Source organism: Pezoporus flaviventris, unplaced genomic scaffold (assembly GCF_033815535.1).
Source record: "Pezoporus flaviventris isolate CSIRO_AGI_PZ_B2104156 unplaced genomic scaffold, CSIRO_AGI_Pfla_v1 ptg000083l, whole genome shotgun sequence".
NCBI lineage: Eukaryota > Metazoa > Chordata > Aves > Psittaciformes > Psittacidae > Pezoporus > Pezoporus flaviventris.
The window spans coordinates 5404275-5422743 of record NW_026892631.1 but is presented as its reverse complement, the minus strand read 5'-3'; the positions used below and the strand labels follow the sequence as shown (position 1 = coordinate 5422743).

The 18469-nt window shown below is 39.0% G+C and overlaps 1 protein-coding gene across 7 annotated transcripts in view; it reads left to right on the top strand.

The window, feature by feature from the left end:
• The window catches only part of LCLAT1 (lysocardiolipin acyltransferase 1), a 118634-nt gene that overhangs the window by 49026 nt on the left and 51139 nt on the right, over positions 1-18469 (top strand). For 6 of the 7 annotated variants that reach the window (XM_061475472.1, XM_061475468.1, XM_061475473.1 and 3 more), the window contains 2 exons: positions 6510-6656; positions 15432-15548. In XM_061475472.1, the coding sequence (XP_061331456.1) occupies positions 6510-6656; positions 15432-15548 (264 nt within the window). The remainder of the gene's footprint in view (positions 1-6509; positions 6657-15431; positions 15549-18469) is intronic. The other variant, XM_061475470.1, reaches the window with a different exon arrangement.

Below are 18469 nucleotides of genomic sequence, written 5' to 3'. Positions count from 1 at the left end.
AGAGTGATTTTGGATGCTATCCTTTCTCGTTCTCCCCATACTATAACTGGCAGGTGATGGAGCGGTTGTTTTGTCCAAACTCACAGAACAAATAACAGAAGAATTAAGGTGACATGTTTTCCCAACCTACATTCCTTTGATGGTATCAGTAGGTTATGCAGCATCTGTACAGATCAGTGTATCAGGCTGAGTTAGTTTTGTGGTCCCATCATAAAGAGATAGAGCATCTCAAGAGGATGCAGGGCTGCAGAAGAAATAATGTATAGTGAAGATAACACATCCATGGCAGAGGCTTCCCTGTGAACTAACAGCCAGAGGTTGTTTCCTTTCTGCCTTTGGAGATTCTGCAATGACGTGGGGCTTAACTTTAGGTACGCATTGAGCAAGACAAATCTTTTTGTTTCTTTGTGATTCTTCATGTGCTGTTTCACTGCATTGGTGAATTTTAAAAATGCATTAGAAACAGCAACTTTCTGGTCATCCAGAGGTTCAAGCCTCTGCTTTAGTTTGCTGTAGGTTTTACTGATCTTGTATTATTCTGATTGTCCATATCAGGGGACACCTTTCACTAGACCAGATTGCTTAAAGGCTTATCAAACCTGGCCTTGAACAATTCCAGGGGTGGGGCAGCCACAGCTTCTCTGGGCAACCTGTGCCAGTGCCTCAGCACCTCATAGTGAAGATTCATCCTAAAGGGAAAAGATAGACTGAATCAGATGTTTTACTGTAAAATTGGGAGTGCTACTGTGAATCTGTATTTGTGGATTTTATCTCTTAGCTAGGTTTGTAATTTGCTCAAAGAATTCATTACCTCAGATGGTAGCTGTTCAATTTATTATACTCCTATTAACTGCATTATTGGAAATGAGCATGGTTTAACAAAAGCATGCCAGAAGCACAGATTGTGCTCTACAAGAGTCTTTCAAGAAGCTTTTTTATTTTATTTCCAAGTTTTTGCATTCAAACCATTACACCAAATTTAAGAAAATCTTTTAATTTTCATTATTAGACCTAAAGCTATCTAGGAGAAAAAAAAACAAACCTACCCCACAGTTAAATGGCTGATCCTAAGAGAATTTGCAGAAACCTGCTCAGCAGACTATACTGATAAAAACTTAACTGTAAGCCCTGGCTTCCTGTGTGATTTTCTATGTGCTAACATCTTTCCAATACCTGCGGATCTTTGAAATAAGAAACATTAAGAATTGTGTGGTTATTGTCTTGTGGGTATTTTATGCAGCAAAACACTTACCATAACAAATTGTTAATGGCCCCAATTATTTGTCTGTAGTGGGCTTCTGCACTTCCATGTGATTTCCCTTATTAAGCCTAGATGTCTGGTTCCCTGTTGCCTCAAAAGCCGTGATCAGGACCAGACTGCTGTTGAATACAGGCACACTGAATAATGCTTGTATTTTTGACCAAGATAATGCTATGCAAAACCAGTGACTGATGCAGTCGAAGAAAAGAGGGAGGATGAATGAAGTGAAAGGGGGATGAATAAGAGTGAAATCCCATAGTTAGACCTCCTACTTTCCTACTTGTTTCTATTTGTTTGCATGTGGGGGGATAGTACTGTTAGCTGTTTTGTTACATTGCTATAGGAAATACATAGATACCATTTTCTTGATGTGTCATTGCTTTCAATACAGCCTCTTACAGCGGCAGGACTTTTTGGGGAACATCTAATTTCTGAAATGCTTATGGAAATATACATAAAATTGTGATACAAAACCAACCGCTTTCTTTGCATAACTTATCTCTTTCTCTCTTTTATTCATTGCCACTTCCATCCTTAGTATCTACTTACCCCCAGGTCACCCCTGCAATGAAAACACACTTAAGAAATTTCAGATTTAGTGTTATTTTCTTTTGAAGGAGTTTGGAGTGAGGAAAACAGAAGTGCAGGGTCTTAGACTTTAAAAGCTGTATGCTTGCAGCTACCATTTTTAGTACAATGCTGCAAATTCTCAACCTGCATGAGCTATAATTTGCTTTATCCCCAAGGCTAGGAAGGAAATGCACCTGTACAGCACATTTCTCTTGTTCACTAACAGGCTTTTTTGTGTGTGAGTGTGATTTTTTGCTGTGTTATGTCCTGACAGAATACGTATCATTAGCATGTCACTGGAGATTTGAAGCTGCTTTTGCAGCTCTGAAAAGTTGATTTAAGGGTCAGGGTGACTAGTTACTCTACCCGGTAGGTTTTTGCACTGCTGTTTTGCAGTTTTGAGCAGGAGCTGTGCGGTGTGAGGCTTTCTGTATACTCTTCCAAGTGATGTTATTTATCCAAAATGTCAGCTCCTACAAGAAGATTGTTTTAGCAAAGAAATTGATTTGCATTATTATGATTTCTTTAGCTTCACTGTTTCTCTGCTGTGTTTTTGTAATCAGTCATTTCTCAAGAACCTGCAAATCAAAAGGCAACCGTTTTTCCACCATCAAGTAAATGTTGCTTTTGCTAGGAAAAATTCTTGTTGCCCAGGAGCTTTTAGACGACCAAAAATGCTGTGCAAAAAGAGCAAAATATAATTGCTTTTGTTGAACAGTATGTTGACCTAAGCTTAATATTGAACTGCACGCGATGTCTCACTGCAGGCTGCATGTGGGAAGGTATTTCCTTCTGCTGCTTGTTCAGAAATCTTGCTGATTAGCAAAACCTTTCATTTTGCCCATTGCTTTACTGAATTCTCCCCATTTCCCTCTGAGTTCGAATTTGGATCCCACATCGTGCCTCAGACTTGTTACGTGTTGTTTTTCCAGCAGCACAATGCAGGCCCGCTGTGGAATGGAAATCAAAGGAAGAGTTGCTTTTGCTTTGTTCAAAGGCATGCGTCTGCAAGCCTGTGCTGGGTTTCCTCTCCTGCTTGAATCTGGTGGGGTGGTGAGGCTTGTAAACAGCAGACATTTTTCCCCATCAGTGCTTGATTCACAGCTTTGGTTGAAGGCAGTAATTCATCATTTTTGTTGCCTTTCACTGGAGACCTTGAAGCTTGAGCAAAATGTGGAAGATCCTTCCGCTGTCATAGATGGTAAAATAGTTTAGTCCAGTGTCCTGTGCTGGGCTAAGTGGGGAGGAAAACCTGGGCCCTTTACTATTAGTCATCGAGGTGTTAGATAATCTGTTCTTATTTGAGCAGTCAGGACTGTTTTGTCTGATTAGATATACACTTAAAGATAGAATAGTTCTTCCAGGACACTGGATGTTATCTGTTGAAAAGGTGAGAAAATCAAACCTGTTGTTTATTTTTAAAAACAGAATGCCTCCCAGCTCCCTTCCCTTCTTTTCTTTCTTCCTCTTTCCTGACACACTACTGTCATTACATTACTGCCTCTGTTTAATATTTCATAGCATATATAGAACACCAACACTTAGGACAGGAATGGGAAACTTCTGCACTATATCCTCTGCTTTAAGAGGTGCAGTCAAGTCAAATATGAGTCACCCTAGCAGCTTTCTTGGTAGCTAAAGGTGTTTGTTCACAGTGCTGTAAAAGAATGATTGCTAGGAAGAGTTTATATGCAAGTTTCCATGTAATTTAAAGCCTTGTGCTGCATGAAGAAAGGTAGGGGAGAGGATGGGAAATGGCAGTGATGGGGTTTTTTCCATGCTTCCTCAGTTATGGACCAAAATCAACTCTTCCTAAGGAGCTGCTGACCAAGGAAGTTATCAGCAGGCTTTTACTTTGCTTCTTGTTTCTCTTGTTTCTGCCTATGGATTCTGTCCCAATGAGAATGCAATGGCTGAATAATTCAGGTGTGATGTGTGATGCCACACAATAAATTGGTTTTGCACAATACAGGTTTTGCATAAACTAATTTAGGTGTAGTGCCTAGGGTGCATGCAGAAGGTCTGGGCTGAGAGGTAAGAATGACTGGAAAGCACCAAAACCACAGCACAACTTTCCTAATCTTTCTATATTTTTCTTTTCTGTCCCATTTCAGAGTTGTACATGGTACAGTACAAGGCATCTCTTTTTCTGCTTAGAGGGATTTGTTCCTTTGCTGTGTCTATGAATTTGGTTTCAGATGAGGTATAGTAGAATGGTTTGAGCTGGAAAGGACCTTAAAGCTCATCCAGTTCCAAACCCCTGCCACAGGCAGGGGCACCTTCCACTAGACAAGGTTGCTCCAAGCCTTGTCCAACCTGGCCTTGAACACTGCCAGGGATGGGGCAGCCACAGCTTCTCTGGGGATCCTGTGCCGATGTCTCACCATCTTCACAGTGAACTGTGGAATATCTCAAGTTGTAAGGATCATCAAGTCCAGCTCCCTGCACCTTGAAGGACTACCTAAAGCTAAACCATGTTACTAAGAGCATTGTCCATATCTTTTTAAGCTCTGGCAAGCTTTGTGCCACCATCACTTCCTTGGAGAGCCTGTTCCAGGGACCAGCCACCCTTTCACCTTTCCCTAATGTCCAGTCTGAACTTCCCCCGATGCAGCTTTATACAATCTCCATGTATCTTCTAACGAAAATAAATACTTTGGTACCATTCAGTACTTGGCACCAGGGTAGTGAAATTTATTGTACCAGTAGGAGATGATTAAATGCCAGAAGAAAGCCGAGTTAAATTATGAAAGCTATATTTCTGTTGCTTTAAAATTGACTGGGGTTTTTTTGCATGTGTTTTGTTTAAACATGGATAGCCTCTATTAATAAAGCTGTACTGATACTTCTTGACACTGCAGATGTAGGAATGTGCTATATGCATAAATGCACATAAAACGTCGTGGTCAAGTTTTAGTTCTGTTTACAGAGGGGTTTTAGCAAGTACAGCGTGCAAGATTTGCTGAGACTGCATTCTGGCCATTTCTTTTCTTAATTCATATAACCACTTCCAGTATGCAGTTATCTGGATATCATTAATTATCTCAATATCTGAGACTCATTAGGTCCAGATTGCAGAAGGCATGTTAGTTATACATGCTCCATCTGTTCTTTTGACGTAAAACCAAAAAGTATCTACCCCATGTTACACATCTTTAATAGTACAGTTAAGGTTCCTAAACAATACAGAAGAGATTCTGCAACTTGAGTAGTGCGTTATCCAGGCTGATTTATGTAGTTGTTTTAAGAATTGGTGAGTTTAATAAGTGATGTCCTAGCATATTCTCCTTTTAAGATACTGACACAAACAAACAGAAAGGAATCCCTGCAAAGAGGAGCTGAAATAAAGTGCAAGAATAACATGCTGTAAGTCACCAGCAAAGGAAAAACAGACTTTGAGGATCGTGGGGAGCAAAGAGGAGGATGGGAAGCTGTGATGTTTTCGCTTTGATGTGGAACATCCATCTGCAGGTTTTCTGATGAGATACACAAGCTAGCCAAGTACAGTGGTAAGGCAATGTCATGCTCTTCTGAGCCCTGTTGAAGAAGGGAACATAACAGGCAAGTGGTAGAACTGGAGCCCTGAGTTTTCATCCTGCTTTCTGAACTATTGGACAGAACTTCTAATATTAGGTGATATACTGTATACTAAATTGTGCCCAAAAAGCAAAGAACGTTTATTGAAGACAATGGTCTGTGACCCCAGAGCTGTAGGCCCAGCAGCAGTTCCATTTATTTAACTGCCCTGCATTGCCAGTTTGTCAGGCTGTAAATCAGCACAGTTGTCTTATGTTTTAATACAAAAGAACAGATATACATCAACTCTTCTATAAGCAAGTGTAAAGAGCAACTTTGTATTTTCTTCTATTAGTAATGGAAATGGTAAGAAGGTGTATGTAATAAAGCCTTCAAAGACAATAGATGTTTTCTGCACAATGCACATGGTTAACATGCACAACTAAGCACAACTGTCTCCATATAATGTAGCTTTCTGTTGTGCTGCAGTGCATTTCCGAGATGTTTGGCCATAGGGCAAAACTGTGTTGCAGTGATTAAGGCAATTATAGTGAGGGACATGGATTTAGATACTCCACCTCATAGAATCATAAAATCGTTTAGGTTGGAAAAGACCTTAAACATCATCAAATCCAACCTTTAACCCAGCACTGACAAGTCCACCCCTAAACCATGTCCCTCAGTGCCACATCTGCAGGTCTTTTAAATACCTCCAGGGACAGCGATTCCACCACTTCCATGGGAAGCCCGTTCCAATGCTTGACCGCCCTTTCAGAGAAGAAATTTTTCCTAATATCTGGTCTAAGCCCTTGAGATAATTTCCTTTCGTCCTGTTGCTTATTACTTGGACAAAAGAATGACACCCACCTTGCTACAACCTTCTTTCCTGACAGCATTGACTCTATTCTTGCTCTCTTGTAACTCGAGTTTTGCAAAACTGTAGTCATTCCAAATTTATTTAGACTTACTTATTTAGATTATGCAGCCTTTGCTTCCTATCCAAAACTCCTTTTCAAGGTAACTAAGTGCTCTTGATCAGAAGCCAGTGAAGGAGCAAATAAAATATTGTATGTAAGACGATTTATAGAGTATTTTGGAATAAGAGACGCTGTAGAAGTGTCAGTGTGAAACGTTACTAAAGATGTGTATTTTTAAACCTTAGGCTGGGCGATGCAAGTTGCTGCCTTTATTTTCATTCAGAGGAAGTGGGAAGATGACAAGAGTCACTTTGAAAAAATGCTGGATTATTTCTGTGACATTCGTGAACCGCTGCAACTCCTCATCTTTCCAGAAGGAACTGATCTCACAGGTAGGGTGTGTTTACCGTCTCCTTGTGAAATGTTCAACATGGAACTTCTTGGTTGTGTATGGAAACAACTAAAAGGAGCCCAAGGCAGAACAAGACTGGGTTCTCATGGGCAGTGCAAATCATAGTAAATGGTCATATGTGCTGATTCATTTAAGAGGCACAAACGTAGTTCCACTGAGAGGCTTTGCCAGTCTTCCTGACATAACTTATGTTTCAAAGCATTGATTATTGAAATGGCTTTTGATTAGTCAGTGCTGTATGTACATTGCATTAGCAAAAGTAGGTCTCCGGATCAGGAATAAATCGTAGGCATGTTTTCCTTTCCTGTATTACTGTGGCAAACAGGGCAAAATCATTTCAGACCCATGGAAGAGGAGCACTAATCTATGAGACTTCTTGCCTAATGTTTTGAGAAGAGAAAATTGAGATACTTGTTCCTTGGGCCGTGTAAGCAGTCTGTATCTGCCTGTGTAAGAAAAATATCTCCCTTGAACAAGTGTTGACATTATCGTCAGAGTAAATCTAATGACTTTAATCCTTTAGTATTAATTCTTAATAAAATTATATCTACCTTAATACAGGTGTCTTACGGCATCAGTAGCAAGCTGCTAACCAGTGTTGAAGATAACTCAATTGCCAATAAAAGATACAACACTGTATGAATATTCTCTGGCTGTTCATGCCTTCAGCATGATTTGATAAACATCATCTTTAAATAGAAAATCAATTACAGTTAAGCTCCTACCTTTTATTGTATTTAAAAGAATTTTTACTATGCTTCCATTGCAGATATTTTCAAATCATATTTTATCTCAATGCCAGATCAGTAAGTACTAGACATAGTATAAAAATAACAAACATGTACTGCTGTTTTTCTTCCATATTTCTGATATCCATAAAAATTGTATGCATAGTATTCAGATGCTATCACACTGTAGGGAATTGTCATCACTTCATCAACCTTCCTAAAAGAGGATAAATTCATTGTTTGTTATTGGGCTGCTTCACATGATATCTCTTGTTGAATTAGTTATTTTGTATCTAAAATTAGGAAGAAGGATGGAAATTATCTCACTATGAATGATTTTCTTTTTCCTTTCAATTAATGAATAATTGTTCCCTCCTAGCTCTGAATTACGAGGTGAAATCTTTATCTTATTCACGGAGTCAGGAGACCTCTCCTTGGGTCACTCACACCCTCTTTCTGAGTAGGTGTTTCCATCTCAAGATGACTGAAGGAATTGGATTGTTTCTAGTTTATTCCATAAATGTTGTAATCCCTCCTGATATTCCTCAGGGCCAACAGATTTTAAGGAACTGAGGAAGTTTCATACTGCAGCTTTAAAAAAGAAGACCTAGCTGTGGACTGAGACAGCCGCTTGTGCTTCAGAGTCCCAAAGGCAGTGGTGGGGATGCTCCTACCTGAATGTGGAATTGCTTAAGGAAACACAGGTTTTTCTCTCTGCTGTTGTAGCTGATTAGTATTCCTGTTCTGATTTCCTTCCTCATACATGTGTAACACGTCCTCTTTAACTTTGCATTGTCAAATGGGTACCTGCACTAACTGTGCTGTTGTGAAGCCAGCACAGATAGGTGGTGATCATTTCCCCCTGGGTTGTTGAGCAGCCCAGGGAGGAAGCAGTGCAGTGGGAAGGAAGGAGTGATGGGCAGGGAAGAAGGGAAGATGATAGAGCACTGCTTCCTTGGGCAGTGGTGCTGGCTTCTGACATGTCAAACTGTCTGGTGTTTAGCGCTCTAACTCACCATCAGTAATGAATGCCACTTTGAGATTATATCTGAGCATAAGATGTATAGAGACAGGTAAAACCCTGGGGCTTTTTCTGGGAAAGTAAATAGCTCTCCCTATCTAATTGTTTTCACAGGAAACATTAGCTCATATATTTTAACATATTAAAGGAGACAGGGCAAAATCCCTTGCCAAGCTAATAGGTTTATGCCATATGAGAATGATAGAACATAATGTATTTTATGTAATGTTTTGAAAAAATGACTTTCAGCAAACTGTTACGTTATTGACACATTAAGACCTACTGCAGCCTCACGTTCCATCTTTTAGAATAAGTAATAAACTGCAGTTTTGTTCTGAATGATCACTCAGTATCCTAGGGGACGTTCTGCAAACGTACAGGTAATGGCTCTTGTTTTCTGACCACATTTCAAACCTGCTTATTACTTCTGAAAACAAAATTCTTCTGGTGCTTAAAGTGAGAAATAACATTCTACATGTACTTCACTGAAAAGCAGAATTGCTGTGCAGCCCTGTGCTCCTATCATTGTTTTTATCCTCTTAAGTGGCCACATGACAGTGATATGTTGACTTCTCTTTATGAGAAATTGTAGAATGTTTTCAGGTATTTGAGAAGAAAAGATGTCAAAGAAATGTAAAGTATGACTATTTATACATGAGCCATACCTGAATGTAGGTTGGTGAAGTACTTTGCAGTGGGAGATGCTATGTAAATAAACCTTAGAAATAGTAATGTCATGAACCGTAAGCGATGTTTTTTGCCACTTGGATGTATAGGGTGTGAGGTAATAATTATATACTTATTTCTGATAGGTTGGTCATCTTTTCACTCTGGAGTACTTCAAGGTTAAAGCTAAGTGCGTCAAAGGTATTTTATTGTAATTGCTTAAAAAGAAGCCCTCGGCAAATAAATGTGTAGCCAGACTTTCTGAAGCCCTGAAGCAAACAGAGCAACCATAAGTCTAATGCTTCTGGAAAGCTGGAATACAACCCACCATTTTGCTTGTTCTTTTGTTTTTCTTGGTGTTCCTTACAAGACTCTTTGTGGTAATTCTTCAGAAAGCGATAACAAAAAATAGTTGATGTATTGCTCTGCACCTGTTAAAGCCTCATTTCCTATGGATTCCTGTCTGCATCCCTGTACATGGTCTCTTCACCCCAATTTCTCCTTTCTCCTTGTGTTTCCTTCCATGTGACATTTCCTCTGCAAACCTCTTGCTGCTGTCTCTGCAAGAGGCATCATGCGATCTGGCTCATCCTCACCAACACTTGTGTTAACCGATGGCCTGCTGCATGCTGTGCTGAAAGCCCTGATGGAGCCTGCCCTGGCTCTTCCTGTTGTTAAGATCTCTACTCTCAGAGGCTGCCTTTACTCAAATCATTGTTTTTTCTAAATCTCCTGGAGGCTTAGTCATCTTTGAACTTCTTGTCTCTGTCAAACTTTGTTTGCAGGTGGCAATAGCTTCAAAAGTTAAGGGGAACAAACAGGTGGACAGAGTGTGATTGCACAGACCTTTTATACTTGAGGAACAGCTAAAAAATAAGTAGGAAAGCTTGCTAGACTCCAGATTTTGGCAGGAATTTTTGATGTCAATCACAGAAGGTAACTTTGTTGGATTCTTCTCTTTTCTAGTAAATGTGATGTACTTTGGTAATACAAAAAATGATTGCTCAAAAGCACTGGTGGAGGTTGGTGTAACATGTCGTATTTTGAAAGTAGCACAAATAAGAACAGTTGCTTAATACCTTTCATGCTTTCTATGCAAACCTCCTATAGATAAATGAGGATTTTAAATTTTAATTATTTTTTTCTTTAAGAGAGATTTTTTGAGTACTTGCTTATTCTTTCGTTGTCTGGCACCAATGTAATTTGAGAGTACCTGAAGTCATAGAAGTACATGTATGCTTTTATCACAAGTTAATTTAAAGGAAAAGGTAGTACTTGATATTCAAATATCAGTGCACTAGTACTGCTATTTCAATATTAAATACTAACAAACAAAAATAAAAGTAGTGGATAATTGATCAGAAATAGTTGTATTAAAGTTGCCAGAATCAGCTTTCCAATAGGATGATGAGGGAAGTACAGGAGGATGAGGGAAGTTTATAGTTCTTTTGGGTGACATCTAGCAAAACGCATCAGCCTGGACAATGCTGGATCTGTAAAAGCATGTGAGCATGTTTGTTTGAGAGGAGCTAAGTCTGCGTATGTATTCCATGGGGAGCACAGGCTTACTTTTGTGGGGTACAGGTCTTGGAGTTTTTGTACTCTTTGTTCTCACATGAAGTACTCGTACTCTTCAGGCTCATATGCAGCTTGTTAGTGCATTATGGCTTTCATCAACGTCAAAATCTAGAGATTTCTGTTTTAATTCAAAACTAGCTCGCAAATTAAAAGTATAATTTGACTTAAAAAAAAAAAGGCATTTGTTCACTTTATCCTCTGGTTTTCAGAAGCAAAAGCAATTTAACTTCTTAACAATCTGTAGCTCAAAATGAAGAAAACGTGTTAGCGTAATTTCTTCTCCAGTTCCTTGAAATGAAATTCTGAAGTGTAGTGCTTCCAGAAAGTGCCGACTTTCTGAGCTTTTCCAGCCTACATAATTTTGAGATAAATGGGGAAAAGTGTAATCAAATGATGTACCAAAGGCAGCACCAAAGCAAAATAATTGTAAGAGGTTATGGCCAGAACCCTTACATTCTTGTTTGTTTGTGTAGTTTGACAATTGCTCTGCAGTAATGTCTAAAGACTCAAATAAATTGACTTCTTGTGCTTGTCACCACCTTAAGAACATACCCCCTGTGAGGCAGCCTGTAGTCATTGAAGGAGACGGAGGGGGAGAGGCAACTCAGTGCAAGACTGGAGAAGACAGAGCATGAAGCAGTTCTGGATCAGAAAAGGTCCCACATCACCCTCTAGGAATAAATTGGTTGCTTTGCATGACAGCTGATTATTCTACTTACTTTTTTTTTTTATCATAGGAGCAAATAGAACCAAGCAGTTAAGATTAGAAGTACACGTAAAAGGAACGATGAGCAAAAACTCTGGGGGTAGGTTTACTTTGGCTTAAATACAGTATAAGTAAGAAAATACTTATTTCTAGAAAGCAACACTTACTTGTATTTGTCAGAAAGGGTGAGCAAGAGTGGGCATTACACTTAGCCAAATGATGCGAGATGCATTTTGGGATTGAGGGGATCCAAACTGAATTAATTTCCTATCTCTGTTTCAAAAGCTGCTTTATGCAATTTGTGTGTACTGGAAGCAAAGAAGAGAACATATGTTTCCTCTTTTTAGGAAGTGTTTTCACTATCAGCCTTACAAAGCCATCTTTCACTTTTTCTGTTCTTTCACCTGAGGATGTGATAATCGGGACTGATTATGTAGCTGACAGTGTAGCCTCATCTTTGGTTAAGGGATTTTAAAGAGGGTTTGTTGTGTGGATTCCCTCACATTGGAGAGGGTATAAAATGGTTTCCTAATTTCCTGGGTCTCTAGGTGTCACCTAATGGGGAACATCCCATTTTCTGCCTTATGTTGAATACAGCTCTAAGCAGGAGACTTGCTCTGAATGTTCCCTGTAAGGTTTAGGTACAAGTGTCTCTCACACAGGGACCCCAAACAGCAGTAGGTCTGCACCAAGGGGGTTGCACTGGATAAGATGGTAATCAGTGCATTTATTCATAAGCAATAGCAGAGAAAGAAACTGTTTTCTTCAGTTGCTGACAGTAGCAGGAGGGGGAGGAAGGGCATTCTTCCTTTTCAGTAGAGAGAAGGCACATCCTCGCTTTGCTTTCAGGATAGCATCAAAACCCTTTGACCTTCCTGACTTGCAGTAAAAAATACTGTTTAATGCACAAAGACCTGTGGCTTGATAGTTGTTAGGAAGGGAAAAAGGAGATGATGTTTCCAGATGACAGTGATCATTGTATTAGCTGGGAGTGTTACTCCAGTTCTAAAATCCCATTACACTAGAATCATGCAAAAGGGGAAAGGAACAACCTCTGTTATATAAAACTTAAAGTCCAGAGGCAAGGCACAGATACAGATATCAGGAAATAGCTGAACAGTGTTGGCTGGTGTGCCAGTGTCCAGCTGTTCGCACGTTTGTAGAAAGGCATTGTAGTAAAGGGTAATTTGTAAGATGTTTTGCAGATGTTTGTAGTGAGTTCTTTCCAAGTGCAAGGAGGTGCATTAAGAGGAGGTTTGAAGATGATTACTTCAAGGCAGTGGGCAGTGGAGGTCCCAAACCTTTTCTGCAGCATCAGTTAGGTCTTGCTTAGAAAGCAGAACTGTGCATTTACTCTTCGGTGTTCCTGCAGTGCAAGTAGGAGTGTTTTGCAAACGCTAAGGTCTTCATTTTCATGCTCCCTCTGAAACAGAGCGCTAGTGAGAGGGTTTTTCTGAGTGCTCATTAAATTTGTGCACTTCGAGATGCTCAAGACATTTAAGATTTAAATTTTTTTTTGACTGCTTAACTTTATGTAGATTTACATAGCACTTGTGTCTCAAAGCTTTGGATTGACTTGATTTGCAGATTGTAAATGTGCCAAAGTGAAACCCAACTTGGATATGCAGAAATTGAAGAAGATAACTTCTGTCCTTTGGAAGAAACAATACATTAGCTTATAAACGTTGTGATTAATTAATTTAGAACATTTACTTGAATCACCACAGAATCTGGAAAAGAACTGTTGACTGGCATACTTTTTATGGGAACACTCTTGGTGATCAGCGTCATTTCTTAGAAAATGGAGAGTCTTTGTTGAGCTAATAGTGCAATACAATTACATCTAAGAGGTAGAATCTGCCTTTTCAGAGGAACATGTAATAATTACAAGATTACTTTTGCCATTTCTGCCATTCCAAGTCTTGCTCAGACCTCACTTAGCAAATTTTGTTGTCGCAGAGGTAGGAATCCTAAAGGCAAGTTCCTTTCACTCATTCAGAATAGTCCATTTTCAGTATTGAATTGAGTAGTAGTCGAGCAGGCAAAAATAGATACTTGGATCACATGGTTAAAGGCATAATGCATATGTCCAAGGAAAGATAAATTTATGTAGCCAAGTGTAATTTTAGTATTCCACACATTCTGTAATTTTAGCAATGCTTCTGGAAGATGTAATGTTTTCAAGTATTTGTACATTCTGGCTATTTGGCAAGAATTAAGTCTGTGGGTTCTCTTTGCTGAATCACTTGCTTGGCTACCATGCAACAGTTTTCCTTTCCTCCAAATCAGGAAATGTGTGCACTGAATCTCAAGGGTTGTATGTATGAAAAGCAGTGCTTTTACACATGGGAAACAGTAGGTCACAGGGAAAAAATACTCAATATACTGATATGCTATGACATTTATTAAGAGGTAGATAGTCCTTTAGGAGAGACACATGCATTTTCTGATAATCAAAGGGCTCATGTCATTTAGTAAAAAAAGAAAAATGCAGGAAAGTTGCATTACTGCTACAAGGACATCTCACACTACTGTTGATTTTTCTGCTTGAGCTATTCTTCATTTACAGGAAAAAATATGATTATAAGGGAAAAGACTTACCTATAAGTATCAGTTCTGTTAAATTATTAAGCAGCAATATGTTTTCATTACTCTGTTTCCCATCTCTGTTAAGGTTAGCTCTGGACTCTTAAAAAAACTTCTTGAAAATGAATAGATATTGCTTAAGCAATGATCCTGTTCCATAGATCTGTTGCAGGGATTTTGTCTTTTAAAACTGTAAAGCTATACAAATATGAGTTGTTTAATAAGATAGTTGATCAAATTAAAGCTAAAAGAGGAGAGATTTAGATTAAGAAGCTCTTACTGCGAGAGTAGTGAGGCCCTGGCACAGGGTGCCCAGAGAAGCTGTGGCTGCCCCATCCCTGGCAGTGTTCAAGGCCGGGTTGGACAGGGCTTGGAGCCACCTGGTCTAGGGGAAGGTGTCCCTGCCCATGGCAGGGGGTTGGAACTGGATGAGCTTTAAGGTCCCTTCCAACCCAAAGGGTTCTGTGGTTCTGTGCAACTGATGATGTCCACATTGCCAAGGGAACACAGCATGTTCCATTGCCTTTGGCCCCAGGGGATGCACAGCAGTACACACAATGATGGGGGAAGTGTAGCCACCGAAGACCATTGGGCTGCTAATCGAGGCTGCTTGAAGAGCCTCCTGCACATAGCTGGAGAAGAAATTGCTTCCTCTCCACCTGCCTTCAGAAGTTTTTGCTGTAGTGTCTGTGTCTTCCATGCTTAGTGAGCTCTGTTAGCAACTGCTTCTGAAAAGCCTTTGTTCAGTTTCCTCATGAGAGACTTCTTTGTGCCAGAGGTTTGAAACACGTTTGTCATGGGGTTTAGCCACGATGCTTTCTGGATGCCTTGCATGTACTCTGCTCCAGCATCAAGCATGTGTGGTGACATTGAGGCAGTTGGTCAGAACATTAAACCACGGTATGTATGTGCAGCGCAGCTTGAGGAATAAAGCGCGTCAAGCTCAGAATGAAGATGGAGAATACTATTCTAATGTATTACGTTAACAGTTTTCCTCCATTTAACATTTTGTTTCTGAAATAAGTTTAATGTGGTTAAACATTGACCTCAAGGTATTTCTGTACATCATAGCAAATCTGCATTACTATATATTGTGCCTTTTGAGTTTAAAAGAAAATAATTGAGCCAGTTAATGCATTTTACTGTAAAATGAGTATTGTAGTGTACAGAGAACTTGTAACAGACTTTATAGATTTCAGAGTGCATTTGATAAATATGAAAGCTTTGCTGGTTATTTTCTAAAATGAAAGGAGAGGGGAAAAAAGCTTTTCTTGCAATCCACATGGCTCTTCCTCATGCCATGCTAGAGCCAAGAAAAGCGCACTCACTGTCTGCCTCCACCTGAAAAGCTGTTGCATATTCGTACTGTGTGAACTGCTGTTGTAACGTTCCTGTCATATCATAATTACATGTAATTCTTGGTCTCCGTGCACACTAATTGAAAGTGGTGCTTTTTGTTCTCTCCTTCAGCCAATACCAAAGCTCGCAGTAACGAATTCGCTGAGAAGAATGGACTTCAAAAATACGAGTACGTCTTACATCCGCGGACTACTGGCTTCACTTTTGTGGTTGAGCGGCTAAGGGAAGGTAATCCTGCTTTGTATTTATATGTTCTTTTTGTCTTTAAGATAACAAATCTCACCCAAGCTGTAGAAGCTCACAAAAATGCTTGAAGATCCCAAAGAAGTTCAGCCTTATTGTCTGTACCAGTCTTTACTGAACGCACAGACGTGTATAAGACTGACTGCTCTGAAAAGCTTCTGGTTTTAAGTCCGAGAGCAGAGATGAGTTGTGATGTTAAATGGGCAAATGGAATGCACAGCAGCATGTGGATGCAGCAAGTGAGCTGCACAGTGTTGCCAGGTTTTTCAGGTGATGGTGACTCGGAGAATCTGTGTAAAATAGTTGTGCTCTTGGTAGAGAGGAGAGGAAGAGAACGTTTTATACTTGCTTTCTACTTGGAAATGGTCTTCCATCCGTGTATGAATCTGCAAGTAGAGGTCGAGTCCCTGTTACAGAGGATCAGAGTATAAAGATGTGTTTGCTTGTTAGATCGCTATGTCTGTGGGTCTTTTTGGGAATGGGCGTTTCAATGAGATTTAAGGCCATAATAGTGTAACCATTAAATAATACTGATGTGGCAGTGATTCAAATACAGATGAGTTGGAATTTGTGTAGGATATATGAATGTGTGGTTGAAGAAAATAAACATATGCAGTAGATATGAAGTAACTTATTTATAGGTTAGTTGTTCAGAGAAAAACGTTTCTAGATCTTTAACACATGCTGGTTATTCTGACTGCCAAAGGAAGAAGTTTGAGATTATTAAAAGGAATAAGGGCCTGTGGGAAGGTTTTCTCCCTTGCTGGAACCCTTGCTTGGATTTTAGGAGCAGAGCTGGCTTGCATTTTGCCTGATTCCTACTGAGCAGATACTCTAAAAATCACTGTAAATGCTTTGATATTTTGTCCAGCTGGACAATCCTAGCTGGACCATGTATCTATTTGACCCTATTTATTTAGGCCATTCAGTGATGGATATCTTAGATTTTCATCTATCTTGAATGTTTATTACTCAATTTGCTGTAGTAAAGAATTGCCACATATGCAATTTCAAAAGCTTGTTTTACTTAAAACTTTATAGCAGCAGGTTAACCTCGTGCATAATAATATTTCTAGCCTGGAATACATTTTCACTTAAAGGAATGTTTTCCACTCGAAATATTATCAACTTAAAAATGAAAAACCAAATCCTGTATTTGCTGCAGAAATGAGCTTTGTGCTTGTACAGTCATTTTCTAATTTGGTCAAAATGCTTTTCCATTTCTGTATGAGAGATCTATGCAAATTAGCCTATTGGGTTATAAAAAGGAAAATATTTGAGGCTGATTCCAACAACATTCCAAGATTTTTTCAGGTCTTTTTTTTGTCTAGTCTTTCAAATGCTTTTAAGTCCTGCTTTTCTTTAAGGCAGGCAAATCTGGTGTAAAATGTGAATGTCCCTTTAGCACTGAATTTGCTACATGTTGGGAACCTTGATAGGCATTATAAGCTATATATATATTATAGGCTATATATATATATTATGACTGTGTGCTGTTATGTACTAAATTATGGGTGAGAAAGTAGTACAGCTAGCGTTTCAAATGCTTAACTCTTAGTTATTAATATAAGAATTTGTTTTCAATTGTTTGCAAGTGTGCCAAAACCAGACCATTTGTGTTGAAATGTTTGATTTTTATGGACAACCTAACTGTAGTTGCTTGACTTTAAAACACTTCAGTGCATTATATGCCTGCATATATATATATACGTATAATTACAATATAGATACCCAGGTAGGTTTTCAGATACAGATGGCCTAGGGTTATTGTGCAACTCTGCTTTATCTTATCGTTTATACTATTTATACTTCATTCCCAATGCTAGCAGTAATAAGAAAACCAGGTTTGTTAAGGATATGGTGTTAACATGGGTCCCTGTTTATGGACCGTCCTAATGCTACAATAGCATTGGCAGTAGCAATAAGCATAAAAATAGAGTTGTTTCCTTTTTTCTGCTCATTACTGGAAGCACAAAACAGTGTCTGTGACTTTAACATGCAGGGAGGGAGTGGTGCAGATTTTAACATCATATTTACGTCTTTGAAAGTATTTTTGTGCATAGATGACAACCTTATTGCCCTATAGCTCTCCTGTGAATACATTTTGGCTTGTGGCTGTTTTTCATTCCTGAAGCTCAAGTGTCTTCAGGCCTGAGTACATTATTTTACTCCAAAAATAGGTTGATGAAGAGAGGGGGAAAATGTCAGTACAAGTTTAACTGCTTTTTGAATGCTGAAAAAACTAATTTAATTTGGCAAGAACCCTGATTAATATGCATCGCAAGCTGTAGCATGAAAGAATTACCTGTTAATACATAAAAATAACTATTAATGACCCTTCTCAGTAGGATATAAAAAAAGAGGAAAAAATAACCTTCAGTAAAATGCTGGTTTTTTTATCTGTAGGAGAATTTCTTGCTCTAGGAAGTACAGTCAGTACCCTGACAGCATAATCTGTCAGTAATCAGTCCTTTGCTTTCCATAGGTGTCAGGAATTTCTGAACAATGTGATGCCAGTGATCACCAACACTCAAATTCCTCTGGCTGCCTTCTTGCTCTTATACAATCATTATTTCAACTCTTTGATCTATTTTACCTGTAGATGATGCTATGATGGTTTTTAAGTCATTGCTGAGATGATGAGAGCTAAGGAAAAAAAGAGAACTATACAACCTCCACCAAAAAAAGCAGTAAAAATTATTTAGGCAATACATTTCCTTGGCTTCCCTTATTTTCTCATACCTTTTTTTCCCCTACATTCTAGCTCTTCATGAGTGATAGCTCTTACCCTGAGAGCTGACTGTGCTAAACAGAAACCCAGGTAAAAGCTGACTGGTTTTGACTTTCATTATGCTCAGGTGCCAAGGCAGTGAAAATATTGTTTTACTTGTAAATGATCACATTAC